This window comes from Lissotriton helveticus, chromosome 12 (genome assembly GCF_964261635.1).
Source record: "Lissotriton helveticus chromosome 12, aLisHel1.1, whole genome shotgun sequence".
Classification (NCBI taxonomy): Eukaryota; Metazoa; Chordata; class Amphibia; order Caudata; family Salamandridae; genus Lissotriton; species Lissotriton helveticus.
The window spans coordinates 305,889,353-305,906,228 of record NC_136073.1 but is presented as its reverse complement, the minus strand read 5'-3'; the positions used below and the strand labels follow the sequence as shown (position 1 = coordinate 305,906,228).

The following is a 16,876-nucleotide window of genomic DNA, read 5'->3' as shown; positions in this document are numbered from 1 at the left end:
CATCAGCTCCCTGGCAGAAAGGTCCTGAACAGTACACCAAACAAGCCTTGTCTGCTGATACTGTATTCGCCTAATTCAATCCCAAAAACAACACCAAGCTGTCGGTAAATGCCAGCCCCACAGGTCTATGAGCTGTCTTGTCCCAGAAACACCAGGGCGGGGAGTGGGCCCACATCGCTTATACCAGCTAAGCTCTGACCCCACTGAGCAGAGATACTCTCAAATTAAAAAAGAGGCAATTGCAATTCACTGGTGCTGCAGACATTTTCACATTTACCTGTATGGGCACCCATTTGTTGCTGCACAGTCCACAAGTCCCTACTACCACTTTTTAAAGGTTCAGCATCCAAACCTCCACCACGGATAAAATAAGTAGAGGAAAACTAATTAAAGATTATCAGCTCTTTTAGGAGGAACAGCCTGCTCTCAAGGGTTGCTCCCTTTCTCAGAAAAAAAAACATACCAGCGACTTGTTTATGTTTTGCTGTATAGAAAGGGCCAACGTGCTAGTAGATAAAACTAATTTATGGCAAATTCCCAGTACTCCTTTTACCATGGCATTCGTAATACTAACTCAAGTAATACCTAACTGGTTTTCATTGTTAAGTAATAAGCAAATTGTTCTAAAATAATCCATCTGATCAGCTTTTCTAACATAAATTAAAAGAATATTGTGAATATGTCCTTGGAGTTGTGAAAACTCTTCCTCAAATGGTCACAAACTATTTAATCTTTTATGCTTATGAAGTAATCAGATCTTCATTTTTAAGTCATCTTCAAGTCATAAGGAACCCTCTCATTAGATAGGTAATTAGACAGTCATTTTCAAGACCTGTACCCCTCATGAACAATCCTATTTTGTGAAGTTATTAGGTACTCATTTTCAAGTCATCCTCAAATCATCACAGCACATTTTCTTCGCTTTGCTGATGACTTCAAGAGCTTGATGATGTCTGCTGAGGAGAAAAGCACTTCTACAGTAGCTGGATGATCATCCACTGACACTGGGATGGCTTCTAAAGTAATCCTCTTTGACTTAGGAAGGCGGTTTTCACTTTATTATAATTAATTTGTACTATATGGGCCGCAACTTTATGGAAATTGCGATACACATATTTTTCTGAACAGTACATATGTGCATCACATTCTGCGTGAGCACTGAGCACATTTGTTCACCTTACTGTGTTTTTTATTGTTAGATGAAATTATTTTCTTTATGATGCATCAATAAATGTGAAGAATCATTTCTTGGAGTACATAATTCATCATATTTTTATTAAGACTTACTGTTCTTTGTATGCATTTTTGTGCAGAATTATTTCAACATGATTTTGTTCTGTAGTAGTGCTGTTATTGTGTTGCATTCCATTTTGACTGTTTTGTTGTGATGTGCCGTTATGTTTTAACAGGGCCGAACTGGGAACCAAAATCGGCCCTGGCAAAGCTCTTTGCTAGGGCCGTTTTTCGGCCGAATTTGTTACAGGGCCGATTTTGCAGCTATGCTGCAAAAACGGCCCTGAAACAAAAATGGCCCCTAGGGGCACAAAACTGGCCCAACCCTTGCTGACCACCTGGGGATTGCCCGGTACCCGCTATGGCCAGTCCAGCCCTGTGTTTTAAGTGTGATGTTATGATTTCCTCTTATTTTCTGCTGTTTACTTTAGACATACTGCTACATTTCCCATTGGGCGCAGGGTCACGACTGATTTTCATATGCTGGGTCCAAACTGGAATGGCATGGTGAGCAAAAAAAACGATGGATTTAAGCCCTGATCTCTGTATTGGGGTGAATGTATGACATTGTTCTGCATTGTGCCCATCAATTGTTCTTTTTGCATTTGTCACCCCGAGTGGGACGGGTATGCTCAGACATGAGTCCCGTGCTCTCCATGCCAATGGAGTCAAGCTATCCTGGTGGATGAGGGCTGAAGGCCCAAAACCGGTTCTAAGATGCTTGTTTCCAGTCCAGGGAGGACCTGGCCTGGCAGTTCGGGCTGGACTGTTCCCATTGGGCGCAGCATCAAGACTGATTTGCAAATGGCTGAGTCCAAACTGAAAAGGCATGGTGATCAAAAAACAATCGATTTAGGTCCAGATCTCTGTACTGGGGTGAATGTATGACATTGTTCTGCATTGTGTCTATCAATTGTTCTTTTTACAATTGTCACCCCCTGTGGGACGGGTATGCTCAGACGTGAGTCCCGTGCTCTCCATGCCACTGGAGTCAAGTTATCCTGGCTGATGAGGGCTGAAAGCCCGAAACCGGTTCTAGTATGCTTGTTTCCAGTCAAAGGAGGACCTGGCCTGGCAGTTGAGGCTGGACTGTTCCCATTGGGCACAGAGTCAAGACTGATTTGCATATGGCTGTATTCTAACTGGAATGGCAGGGTGAGCAAAAAACCGATGGATTTAGGCCCAGATCGCTGTACTGGGGTGAATGTATGACATTGTTCTGCATTCTGTCCAGAAATTGTTCTTTTTGCATTTGTCACCCCGAGTGGGACGCGTATGCTCAGACGTGAGTCCCGTGCTCTCCATGCCACTGGAGTCAAGCTATCCTGGCTGATGAGGGCTGAAAGCCAAAAACCGATCCTAGGATGCATGTTTCCAGTCCAGAGAGAACCTGGCCTGGCAGTTCGGGCTGAACTGTTCCCATTGGGCGCAGGGTCCAGACTGAATTGCATATGGCTGGGTCCAAACTGGAATGGCATGGTGAGCAAATAAACGATGACTTTAGGGCCAGATCTCTGTGCTGGGGTGAATGTATGACATTGTTCTGCATTCGGTCCATCAATTGTTCTTTTTGCATTTGTCACCCCGAGTGGGAAGGGTATGCTCAGACGTGAGTCCCGTGTTCTCCATGCCACTGGAGTCAAGCTATCCTGGCTGATGAGGGCTGAATTACCGAAACCAGTCCTAGGATGCCTGTTTCCAGTCCAGGGAGGACCTGGCCTGGCAGTTCGGGTTGGACCGTTCCCATTGGGCGCAGGGTCAAGACTGATTTGCATATGGCTGGGTCCAAACTGGAATGGCATGGTGAGCAAAAAACAATGGATTTAGGCCTAGGTCTCAGTACTGGGGTGGATGTATGACATTGTTCTGCATTGTGTCCATCAGTTGTTCTTTTTGCATTTGTCACCCCGAGTGGGACGGGTATGCTCAGACGTGAGTCCTGTGCTCTCCATGCCACTGGAGTCAAGCTATACTGCCTGATGAGAGCTGAAAGCCCGCAACTGGTCCTAGAATGCTTGTTTCCAGTCCAGGGAGGACCAGGCCTGGCAGTTCGGGTGCAGGGTCAAGACCGATTTGCATATGGCTGGGTCCAAACTGGAATGGCATGGTGAGCAAACAAATGATGGATTTAGGTCCAGATCTCTGTACTAGGGTGAATGTATGACATTGTTCTGCATTCTGTCCATCAATTGTTCTTTTTGCATTTGTCACCCGAGTGGGATGGGTATGCTCAGATGTGAGTCCTGTGCTCCCCATGCCACTGGAGTCAAGCTATCCTGGCTGATGAGGGCTAAAAGTCGAAACCGGTCCTATGATGCTTGTTTCCAGTCCAGGGAGGACCTGGCCTCGCAGTTCGGGCTGGACTGTTCCCATTGGGCGCAGGGTCAAGACTGATTTGCATTTGGCTGGGTCCAAAGTGGAATGGCATGGTGAGCAATAAAATGATGGATTTAGGCTCAGATCTCTGTGCTGGGGTGAATGTATGACATTGTTCTGCATTCTGTCCATCAATTTTTCTTTTTGCATGTGTCACCCCGAGTGGGATGGGTATGCTCAGACGTGAGTCCCGTGCTCTCCATGCCACTGGAGTCAAGCTATCCCGGCTGATGAGGACTGAAAGCCCAAAACCGGTCTACGGATGCTTGTTTATAGCCCAGGGAGGACCTGGCCTGGCAGTTTGGGCTGGACTGTTCCCATTGGGTGCAGGGTCAAGACTTATCTGCATATGGCTGGGTCCAAACTGGAATGGCATGGTGAGCAAAAAAACGATGGATTTAGACCCAGATCTCTGTACTGGGGTGAATGTATGACATTGTTCTGTATTCTGTCCATCAATTGTTCTTTTTGAATTTGTCACCCAGAGTGGGACGGGTATTCTCAGACGTGAGTCCCGTGCTCTCCATGCCACTGGAGTCAAGCTATCCTGGCTGATGAGGGCTGAAAGACCGAAACCGGTCCTAGGATGCTTGTTTCCAGTCCAGGGAGGACCTGGCCTGGCAGTTCGGGCTGGACTGTTCTCATTGGGCGCAGGGTCAAGACTGATTTGCGTATGGCTGTGTCCAAACTGGAATGGCATGGTGAGTAAAAAACGATGGATTTAGGCCCAGATCTCTGTACTGGGGTTAATGCATGTTATTGTTCTGCATTCTGTCCATCAGTTGTTCTTTTTGCATATTTCCTGGCAAAAGCAGCACCTGCCTTGAAAGTTCATTTGACAAGCAACCATTTAGCAGTGACTAAGATGGTAAAATAGTGCTGCTCCAGCTTTTCAACTAGGTAAGACACAAGTCATCCCAAAACTCCATCATGGACTGAGTATTAACTAACTGCTACCAGTTCTCACTTTGCGTGGTACAGCAAGGCAAGGATTTCAATATGTTAACATTTTGAAAAACAATATGCTTTGACTACCAAATTAAAAATATTCTGAAACTATCATTCAAATTTTAAAATATGTGTTAAAACAATCAATTGTACACTGCGTTAGCGCTGAATCCTGGCCACAAGAAAAATTATTTGAGAGAAACCAACAAAAATGAAAGTCTTCAGTAGATGAAACTTTAATGCTACAGATCCAGTGTAAAGTAACTCATAGGGTGCTGCAAGTTACAAACATATGAGAAAATGTTAAGGCCTGCTGCTAGACCCGAGCCATTGTTACATGACAAAAGACGTAGTGCTAAAAAAGGGCTTTGAATCTTACCTCTGTGGAGTTTGGCAGCTTTCACTGATGGGACAACAAATATCATATCTCCAATGCCTTCAAGAAAGCGGTTTCGTATTTCTAAGGGGTCATCTGTATCTCCTATGTATTCCTCAAGAACTAAATGTTGATATTCAGGTGCAATACCCTGCGAGGTAAAAGAGAGTGTCAGTGAATTTATATGGCTATGTTTGGTGCTCTTGTCAAAAAGAGTAAAGGCAGTGATATAAAAACGTAAGCTAGATTGAATACATTTGGCAAGTGCAGGTTCAATTTTGCTTCATCATTTCCAGATTATATTATAAATATATTGGGATTTTTCATTGACTTTTGGACAATCCGACTGGAGCAAAATGTTGTTTTTGCATTGATCATTCGTTAAATATTTTTCGATTTGTCTAGAAAAGCATTGTGATATAGTGAAATTTAAAGACGTGTGTCTACAAATCTTTCCTAAATTGGAGCAGCATTTGGGTGGTCCTGATGGACATGAGCATGTTGTTCCAGGCATTTGGTGCAGAGATGGAAAAGGAGTGCTGTCAATTTTTTTCTTTTTTAATAATTCTTGGTATGCAATCTGACGGTGTCCTGCTTACAGCTGTGCTGAGAGCTTGTCTGAAAGATAAGCGGGGGTGCTGGTCGTGATAGAGCTGTAAATGATGCAGCTGGCTTCGATGTTTGTGTGGGCTAGTAAATGGACTCAATGGAGTTCCATCACGATAGCCATGATATGATTATTTTTCTTAAGGACCTTGGATGAGATGTGCTGTGGTATGTAGTGTGTGATTAATGGGTGCCAGTGATGAGAGTGGTAGGCCATGGAGTGGGGCATTATGATAATCTAGTATGAAGGCTTGAACAGAAGCTTTGAATCACTTTCTTCAAGAATAAACAGTTTGACATTCTTTACAAGAGTTGCGACCATGCTCTCTGTTTTTGGTTTTTTTGGGCATTGTGCTCCATAGGACTTTGCCCTAATCTCCTGAGGCGGAAAGCCGGGAGCGACGCTTGTACTTAAAAACTGAATTTTGCTTTTAAAATTGTTTGAATTTGTGTATTTTAAACTCACTTTGCGCCCCTCCCCCTGCCCTTACCTGTGTCACTGGGAACAGCGGATCTGAACGCTGTCTGGCACAGGACCCTCTCGCACGCCGCCATCACCGGCCGCGAGGAGACTGGGACACGCCCCCTCCGGGTGGCCACGCCCACTTCGACCTAAAATCACTTAAAAGCACGCTCTGATCACTAGAGCTGCACTTTGCCCTAATCTCCTGAGGCGGAAAGCCGGGAGCGACGCTTGTACTTAAAAACTGAATTTTGCTTTTAAAATTGTTTGAATTTGTGTATTTTAAACTCACTTTGCGCCCCTCCCCCTGCACTTACCTGTGTCACTGGGAACAGCGGATCTGAACGCTGTCTGGCACAGGACCCTCTCGCACGCCGCCATCACCGGCCGCGAGGAGACTGGGACACGCCCCCTCCGGGTGGCCACGCCCACTTCGACCTAAAATCACTTAAAAGCGCGCTCTGATCACTAGAGCTGCACTTTGCCCTAATCTCCTGAGGCGGAAAGCCGGGAGCGACGCTTGAACTTAAAAACTGAATTTTGCTTTTAAAATTGTTTGAATTTGTGTATTTTAAACTCACTTTGCGCCCCTCCCCCTGCACTTACCTGTGTCACTGGGAACAGCGGATCTGAACGCTGTCTGGCACAGGACCCTCTCGCACGCCGCCATCACCGGCCGCGAGGAGACTGGGACACGCCCCCTCCGGGTGGCCACGCCCACTTCGACCTAAAATCACTTAAAAGCGCGCTCTGATCACTAGAGCTGCACTTTGCCCTAATCTCCTGAGGCGGAAAGCCGGGAGCGACGCTTGTACTTAAAAACTGAATTTTGCTTTTAAAATTGTTTGAATTTGTGTATTTTAAACTCACTTTGCGCCCCTCCCCCTGCACTTACCTGTGTCACTGGGAACAGCGGATCTGAACGCTGTCTGGCACAGGACCCTCTCGCACGCCGCCATCACCGGCCGCGAGGAGACTGGGACACGCCCCCTCCGGGTGGCCACACCCACTTCGACCTAAAATCACTTAAAAGCGCGCTCTGATCACTAGAGCTGCACTTTGCCCTAATCTCCTGAGGCGGAAAGCCGGGAGCGACGCTTGTACTTAAAAACTGAATTTTGCTTTTAAAATTGTTTGAATTTGTGTATTTTAAACTCCCTTTGCGCCCCTCCCCCTGCACTTACCTGTGTCACTGGGAACAGCGGATCTTGACGCTGTCTGGCACAGGACCCTCTCGCACGCCGCCATCACCGGCCGCGAGGAGACTGGGACACGCCCCCTCCGGGTGGCCACGCCCACTTCGACCTAAAATCACTTGAAAGCGCGCTCTGATCACTAGAGCTGCACTTTGCCCTAATCTCCTGAGGCGGAAAGCCGGGAGCGACGCTTGTACTTAAAAACTGAATTTTGCTTTTAAAATTGTTTGAATTTGTGTATTTTAAACTCACTTTGTGCCCCTCCCCCTGCACTTACCTGTGTCACTGGGAACAGCGGATCTGAACGCTGTCTGGCACAGGACCCTCTCGCACGCCGCCATCACCGGCCGCGAGGAGACTGGGACATGCCCCCTCCGGGTGGCCACGCCCACTTCAACCTAAAATCACTTAAAAGCGCGCTCTGATCACTAGAGCTGCACTTTGCCCTAATCTCCTGAGGCGGAAAGCCGGGAGCGACGCTTGTACTTAAAAACTGAATTTTGCTTTTAAAATTGTTTGAATTTGTGTATTTTAAACTCACTTTGCGCCCCTCCCCCTGCACTTACCTGTGTCACTGGGAACAGCGGATCTGAACGCTGTCTGGCACAGGACCCTCTCGCACGCCGCCATCACCGGCCGCGAGGAGACTGGGACACGCCCCCTCCGGGTGGCCACGCCCACTTCGACCTAAAATCACTTAAAAGCGCGCTCTGATCACTAGAGCTGCACTTTGCCCTAATCTCCTGAGGCGGAAAGCCGGGAGCGACGCTTGTACTTAAAAACTGAATTTTGCTTTTAAAATTGTTTGAATTTGTGTATTTTAAACTCACTTTGCGCCCCTCCCCCTGCACCTACCTGTGTCACTGGGAACAGCGGATCTGAACGCTGTCTGGCACAGGACCCTCTCGCCATCACCGGCCGCGAGGAGACTGGGACACGCCCCCTCCGGGTGGCCACGCCCACTTCGATCACTCTCCCTTTTCGCGCATAAATAATGTGTCAGTTCAGGGAGCGCAGCGGACGGGCGCAGCGGGCGCGCCAAAGGCAAGCCCGTCTGGGCCCGTCCGGGCCCAGACGGACCTAGGCCTAAGGACTCTGCCTAACAGCCCTCATGACCGTGTGGTATACACTGGAGATGCGCTCCGCGCACTCCAACCCAAGATAGATCTTACTTGCTACCACACGCACATTGAGGGCAAACCCTTCTCCAACTGCGCGCACTGCAATCCGACCCCCCTGAGCTCAACTAAATCCGAACTGAAACTTGGACTCCTTAACTGCCGCTCCCTCGCCAAACATGCTCTCGAAACTAACCTGCTAATCCAAGATCTGGATCTTGACCTACTGTTTTTAACGGAGACATGGCTATCAGATAGCTCCGACCCAGACATCGTCTCGGCCCTCCCCACAGGGTACCTCTGCCAAGCCTTACACAGACCAAAAGGGAGGGGAGGGGGGTAGCCATAATCTTCAGAGACCACTTCACCTGTAGAACCTCTAATGCCTACATTGAGGACTGCGAAAGTTGTCAATTCTCCATCCAAACCTCCCCAGCCCACTCCCTGTCAGGACTTCTAATCTATCGCCCCCCCAGGTGCTCCCGGCAATTTCATCAACGCCGTCGTTGAGTCAGTGTCACAACTAGCATCTGCTACCTCCAACTTCCTCATGTTAGGTGACCTAAATCTCCACTTCTTGGACCCTACGGACCGGACAGCCTCTGACCTTCGGCTAGACCTAATGTCACTCGATATCCGATTGGTCAATAACAAACCCACCCATGAGAAGGGACACCTATTGGATCCCATCCTTACAAATGTAACAACTATCACCACTAAACCACCCGTGTCCCTCCCATGGACGGACCATTTTTTGGTCCCTATCTTCTGGGAAATTTCCACCATGATTCCCCCAACCACTAAAATCCAGGTAACCGACAGACGGTGGCATAAACTTACACCTGGGGAATGGGCCGCCGTCCTTGCAGAATCCACCCCCGAGCTCTCCACCGATCTTATTACGGCTGACAAACAGTTTGAGGAGTGGATTACCTGTTCTTTAGATATACTTCTTCCTAAAACGGCGACCTTTAAACATCCCAAAAGAATACCATCGGCTCCATGGTACACTTTAGAACTAAAAGCCCTGCGCCAAGAGTGTAAGAGAACAGAACGCTCTTGGAGAAAAAATAAATCGAAGAGTGACAAAGATAGCTACTCGACCTCCCTTCTAACCTACAAAACCGCTATTCGAAAAACCAAAAGCGCCTTTTTCCAGGAAAGAATAGAGAAAGCGGGATGCTCTAGTAAGGAATCATACGCCATCCTTAAAGAGCTCTTAAAAACCCAAGAACAGGGACCAAAACACCCCACAGATCCCAAAGCTGATCAGGAAAAATGCCAACAATTGGCTAATTTCTTCCATGATAAAATCCAAACAATCCTCGATTCAATCCCCCTTTCGAATCCGTGTGATGAAAACGATCTCCCATACCCCTCAATACCTACTTGTCTCTCCTCTTGGGGACAAGTTACAACTGAAGAGGTAGGAAACACGCTGATTTCCATAAAGAGTGGATCTCCCAGGGACCCCGCCCCTCTCCGGATTCTCAAGGAAGTAGCTCCCACGATCACCCCCCGCCTGACACATCTGATCAATGCCTCACTCCAACAGGGAGTTGTACCCCCGAGTTGGAAGAAGGCCGTCGTAAAAGCCCTACTGAAGAAACCTTCCCTCGACCCTGAAAATTTGGCCAACTACAGGCCCATTTCCCTACTCCCAGGAATAAGCAAGATTGCTGAAAAGTTGGTTAACAGGAAACTCTCCCAGTTTTTGGAGAGTAACAACAAACTAAAAAAGTCCCAGACGGGCTTTCGTCCAGGGCAGGGCACTGACATCGCCCTCCTGGCCGCGGTTGAGGAAGCCAGAACACTACTGGACGGGGGAGGATCAGTGGCAGTGATCCTCCTCGACCTTAGCGCGGCTTTCGACACCGTCAACCACCAACTTCTCATCAAAAGACTCAAGAGAGTAGGTGTGGAAGGCTCAGCCCTTTCTTGGATCTCTTCCTTCTTAGCTCAATGGACCTATCAGATCTGGGAAAAGAACGCCCGCTCCTCCGAAATCCCCCTCCAATGTGGTGTGCCTCAGGGCTCCTCCCTGAGCCCCACTCTATTCAATATCTATATGTCCACATTGGAGGAGGTTATCACCCCTTTCGGAGTGAGCGTCATCAGTTACGCCGACGACACACAACTAGTGGTGTCTCTATCTCACCCCAGACAACAATCAGCAGACCTATTTAACTGCCTTTCGCAGGTCCATCTCTGGATGAACAACTCAGCCCTAAAATTAAATGGGACAAAAACCGAAGTTTTGCTCCTCGGTCCAAAAGGGCTCACACTCTCCCCGAACATCTGGCCAGCCTGTATGGGCCCCCCCCTGACCCAAAAGAAGAGGTAAAAAGTCTAGGGGTATGGATCGACTCGGACCTCTCATTTACTGTGCAGGCAAACAAAGTAGCCGGGACCTGCTTCGGTCTCCTTAAATCACTGAGGAAAGTCCTGCCCCTCCTGCCCTTCAACTCCCAAAAATTGCTTATTCAAGGCTTGATACTTTCAAGGCTTGACTACAGCAATGTGATCTATCTAGGCGCCCCTGAAGCGACCCTCACCAAGCTTCAAAGACTCCAGAATACTGCGGCCCGGATTATCACAAATACCCATGCCAGAACCTCCGCCAAACCTGCCCTCAGATCCCTCCACTGGCTCCCCATAAGGGAACGGGTCAAATTCAAGGCCTTGTGCCTAGCCCACAAACTACTACAAAAGCAAGGCCCCCCCGTTCTCAGTAAGTTCATCACACCCTACAGACCCACGAGATCTCTCCGGTCGGACACAGAAAATCTCATCACCACCCCCAGATTTAAGAAAACCCGCGCAGGTGGAAGACGTTTCTCAGTCCAAACGGCACGCCTTTGGAACTCGCTCCTCCGCGACCTGAGACTAGAAACACAGTACCTTCACTTCAGGAAGCGGCTCAAAACTTATCTTTTTCCCCAATGATTCACGCCCACTCTAAACACTGATCTTCGGTTCCCCCCTTTCCTTCTTCATCCGTCCTCGTACCGGCCCAAACTAAAGAGATAGGGTGCCTAGCGCTGGGATACCTTAGGGTGACTACGCGCTTTACAAAAATAAATAATAATAATAATAATAAGAGGAAAGGGTGGTGTCCATGGTGAAATAAAGTGACCTGACATTAGGTGAAAGTTGGGGTTCAAAGCCATCAAGGACTGTCTTGCAGACCTCATTTGCATAGAGACAAGACACAGGAATAAAGAATTCACCCCTCCCACTGCCACAAGTGAGGTATCTTTTGGTGTCAAAATGTTGTTGATACGTTGGCAAACACTGCCCAGAATATTATTTCCATTTTGAGGGTCCTATGTTGAGCAACCTTCTGGGGTGAATGGTCCTCTCCTAATTTCCCTTTGTGTCCGGGTAAGGAGATCTGTAGAGACTGCTCCCCGGTGGAGGGGGGTCACACCGCCTCCATCTATTGGCTGATAACCCTATGAAATATTGGACAGAAATGGCAGTACTGGCAGTTAAATGGCCTATTTTGCTCTTTTTTGTGACCCACGGCTTAATGGTTGTTTCACGAATGTCACTCAGTCACATAGATACCCAGTGAGTGGAGATAGAATGTCAATGGATAATGTATTCATCATTTTGCCTGTCTTCTTCCAGCCTCAGGGGACATGCTTTCAGAGTTAATGTCCATCTTCTAAAGAATACCTATGACATGTAGAAAAATGGTTATTTTTCCACGCTCACCCCCTGTTTTTGCACTGCTGTTTTTTTGACTCTGTGCACTGGGACTCAAATAAACAGACCAGATTGCATGTGCTCTGACCCCAAAACATGTCAAAATTGACTGCACTCCTAATTAGCATACTCAAGTTTAACATATATGTCCCTAATCTATGGTACCCAAGTGTACCTAGAGCCTGTAAGCTAAATGTCCCTTTTACTGTGGAATCGTTCCTGCTTTGTGCCCGCCTAACCTGTTGCTGCTGATCCAGCGGCCTATAGAAAATATATCATAAACAACGCTACCCAACTTCATAACCTATAAACAAAATTCTACACTAACTTATGGACCCATTTATAAACATGACATATTTTGGACCTACTGAATCAGGTGGTCAGATTAAACCTATATACACATTATTTACAAACTATATACAATTTTATACATCTGCGGAAGGAATATTGTCATTAGAATAAATCCTAACCATTTAAACGACCACCATTGGCGATGGGATCTAGCTAATAGTAACCTGCACTTCTGAATAACCAAGACCAGCTTGTTTGTCAAAAGTAAGATTTTATTTACTAAATTATGGTATTTCAAATTGTAAATTTATTATTGTAATTTTATTAGCATTAAAGTAAGCATGTTTGAAAAACTTCATAAGAAAAATACATTTTAGTAAGAAATTTAAAGTTTAAGTAAGAATTTAGCAGTTTAGCATTTCTAAAGTCTAAGTCCCTAGCTAAGCTAAATAAATGGAAATTAAAGTAAAGTTCTTTGAGGATTCTTACGTGCTCCACGCAAAGTCCAGCAGCACTTCACCCTCATCGGAAAGTCAGAAAGCAGCAGCCAGCCCATCCCTAAGGGTATGACTTTTTATACCTTTCTATGCTAGCTAAACTAAGCGAAGGAAAGTTTTCAAAAATCCTCGAAGTCCCATTGGTTGAGAGTGACAAGTGACATGTCACCCACATTTCAAAAGTTCCATTAGGTCACGTTTCTTAAAGACCATTGTCTTTTCCGAATGCAACCAGGAGCTTCCTTGGTTTGCAACAATTGTAAATTAATGTTCTCACAGTGTTCATTTCATTTCCGCGGGTGCCAAGTTAGAGTTGACAAAATTGTCTTTTATCACTGACTTCCGACCTTGGCCACGTCCGACAAAATGTTGACAGCATGTCAGATTTGCTTAGTGAATGCAGCTTTGACGAACACTTTTTCAGAATGGGCTTCTCGTGACTTGTGCAGAAGTAAAATTCAGCTTTAGCAAACTCGAGTAAACTAGGCCCAAAAGTAGACAACTTATGCTTTCTAGTAATAAACAAAAACAAGAAAAGTATTAATGTAAGAAATAATGTTGATTCTGTATCCACCCTTGGTTTACTAATTAATTAACCCTCCCGATTAGTCTAATGTTACCTAGCAAATGCAAACAAATAAAGCAGCGTTTATATCTACCAGTCTTCATTAATCCATGAAACTTATGTGCACCTAGAATAGTAGAAATGACATCACATAGACAAGGAAAAGCAAAATAAGCACATGCCTCTTTTAGATTTGCAGCAGTTAGTAATGACAAAAACGAAAACGACAAACTATTTTATTATTTTGCACGAACAAAAAGATGCAACATTTATGCACGTTTATGAGCACACATGTTAGTCCCCCCATGTGTAAAGTTTAATCTAGGTTGTATTAACACGATACATTACAAATTATTAATATTATTATTCATGTTATGGAAATGTGACTTTGCGAGTTTAAACAAAATTTTGTTTTCTATCTCGCTCCATCAACTCCCTCATCTGGTGATTAACAAATCACCACACCAACACCCAAAATTTTGGTAATTTAAATTTCCGAGAAATGTATTCAAATTCATTTGTATCAGTAATCCTAAAAATCTGTTTCTGCATAATCTTTGGAATTAGCATAACGCTCTCTATGTAACTCTTGTAATTCAATCTCCCTTTCCTCTTCTTTTCTAAGTTTATAGATTCTTTTCTTTTCTTTCAATTGCTTCTTTCTTTTATGCAACAAACAACCTATTTTTATCAAAATAAAAATGAATACTATTATAATCAAAGGTGCCAAAATCTTACCAAGAATTGAACTACCAATATCATGAAACCAATTTTTAATAGCTTGGAATCTTTTTGAAAGTTTCCCTGTAAAATCATCTTCTTCTAAAGGAATTATCTCTGAATGCATTTGTGTAATGTTTTTAATATACATCTCTATATTCTTACTTTCGTCAGGTATGTATGTGCAACAATGTTGTACATGTAAAATGCCACAGACTCCTCCCTCTTTTGCTAGGAGTATGTCTAAAGCAAGGCGATCTTGAATCACCATAGATCTGATTGCAACTACTTCGACATTCACTAATTGGAATCCATCAGCTGTGTCTGTTGACAATCTGTCAACAATTGTGGACAATTTTCTAATTCTCCCTGCGTTTAGGGTTATACCAACAAAAGGTATTACTGCTTGAAAAATATCTCCCAGAACTTCTGTAAAAGTTTCTCTTTTGACTCTATTTACATAATTATGAATTTTAAACAATCCGTCTGAATTTCTATCAACATGAAACACTTTAGGAAAAACAATTCCCACATAACAAGTTCCATACCAATGGTCTGGAAGGTTGTAGTAGGCTTTGTCACCACAAACAAAATAAATCCCAGGGAAGATTGGATCTTTTCCACCTTTGAATCCCCAACCTCCCAAAATCTGATAAGTATCTTCACAGTTACTTGCACCTACAAAATAATTATCAAAAAGTGTATTATCTCTTCTAATGCAAAGCTTTCCACTAATTGGTTTATCTATGTGAATTGCAACATTTTCAAGCATTTTGCCATTTAATTTCTCATCCTCTTTTTGCCAGAATTTTGACTTAGTCTGCTTGACTAATTCATTTCTTTTGTAAATTGCTCTTCTCTCCTCAACCATATTCAAAAATTTCTTTCCCTCAGCACTTAATTTGCAGGTTAGATTATTCTTGTAAGCATACTCATAAGTAAGTTCGTTAGTAACAAGGAAAAATTCTCTCATTTGTTTTGCTTTCTTGTGCTTATTTAAAGCACCATCAATCTTTATATTCGCAAAAATCTCGTCAAAATCTGAATAGTAATATTCTAAACGTCCAGTTTGATAAAATAAGCTAGTTAACACACTACATGTTACACCATATGTGAGAGGAAGCATATTGTATGTCACTCCCTCAGAAACAGAAGCAGGTAACTTGACGCAGACATAGCAGTCTTTTGCATCCATTACCTTGACATATTCACTCAAAAGCTTTGTGAATGTATTACTTGAAAAATCACTAATAGATTTATCTTGATGAAAGTTAGGTTGATGATCAATAACTTTAGCAGATGCACTATGTTTAGTTTGACTAACTAAAGCTTTGCTTGTCATGTTAACTTTGTGTAATTCTCTATTCATCTCTAATGGGATGATTACAGCTAAAACTAACCAGAGCAGAATTAAAATGAGCAGACACACCAGAGTCATCTTACAGCATCTCTTAAAAACAGAACACTTTGAAGTGCTTTCCTTAACATAAGGCATTTTTGGTTAGTTTTAGTTTTGCCACAAAATTAAAAACAAAATTAATTTTAAAATTTCTAAGACTTAAACTATTTATACCCCCCTTTTAAAATAATTTTATTTTTAAAACCCTAAACAAGTTTTCTTCGACCTTATGTCATACATAAGATTTCTTCAACTAAACAGTTTTTCTTCGACCTTATGTCAGCTAACAAAATTTCTTCGGCCTTTTGCCAAATTAAAATTTCTGTATTTCAATCATTGTCACTAATTTCTTCTATTTCGTTTTCTTCTTCACTACTACCATAAATGTCAATAACGGGTGGAATTACTAAATAAGTCCACTCAGGAGATTTGTATTTCTGGTTTGGTCTCACTATTCTTTTTCCTTTTCTCGACACCACTTCAATTTTCCTTCCAACTCCCACTTCCTTTCCAGGACTCTTTTGACTACTGATTTCTTCAACTTGCTCTTTAGGTTTCTTGATCAACCTGACTCTCAATCTTCCACCAGGCCAGTAGTCTGTCTTTCTCACATATTTCTTCTTTGGTTCAGAAGCATTTGATTCTGACTTCCAAGCCCTTTTCTTTCTGTTTTCACTTGCACCATCCACGTCACTTTCTTCAGTTTCGTAGTCTGAAATTTCAATTGACTCAGGAACTTCTCTATTCGGCAGTTTTACTCCTTCAGGAACACTTCTCTGATTTCCAATACTGGTACTTGGTAATTCGTCTTCTTCTTCTTCTTCAATTACCTCCAACTTCCCAGATTTCGGATTTCTGTTCCTTACTTCAGAGCTTGTTTTCTGCTTTTCGATATTCTCCTGGTCTGAAACTTCTTTTTGTTTCGCTTCTCTGTTTTTAACAGAAACAACTGAATCCTCTGTTATCTTTCCTTTTAACAGATTCTCTTCACCTTCAGAATCGATTTCAATAATTTCCAAGTCTTTTCTTGTTGAACATATCCTCCACCTGCAATTTCTCTCATTGGAAATTGTTTTGACAATTTTTCCAATCTTTCATCTTCTTTCTTTTTCGTCCATTTTACTCTCCATTTATTGAGTTCTCCCAGCTTTTTGATGTAAACAATCAAATCTTTTATATGCACTATTCTTCCCATTGAGTTCAAACTCTCAATGTCACTTTCTGAAAAGTCTAGTCTGTAATGTTTTGCAAAATTCTTTTGTTTACTCACATCGATTTCAAGTTCCGCTGCTAGATCTTCTAATTGATCATATTTATTTTTAAGTTTCCACTGTATACTTTTACAAATGAACAGTAGTTCATCATCTCGATAATAAT

At 43.9% G+C, this 16,876-nt stretch overlaps 1 protein-coding gene across 6 annotated transcripts in view; it reads right to left on the bottom strand.

Moving 5' to 3' along the window:
• Window positions 1-16,876, bottom strand: part of LOC144799803 (fatty acyl-CoA hydrolase precursor, medium chain-like) — a 447,680-nt gene that overhangs the window by 58,692 nt on the left and 372,112 nt on the right. For all 6 annotated transcript variants that reach the window (XR_013603879.1, XR_013603877.1, XR_013603878.1 and 3 more), the window contains exon 11: window positions 4,937-5,084. Coding sequence is in view for 3 of the 6 variants with exons in the window: in XM_078671374.1 (XP_078527500.1) it covers window positions 4,937-5,084 (148 nt within the window). In the remaining 3 variants the exon portion in view is untranslated. The remainder of the gene's footprint in view (window positions 1-4,936; window positions 5,085-16,876) is intronic.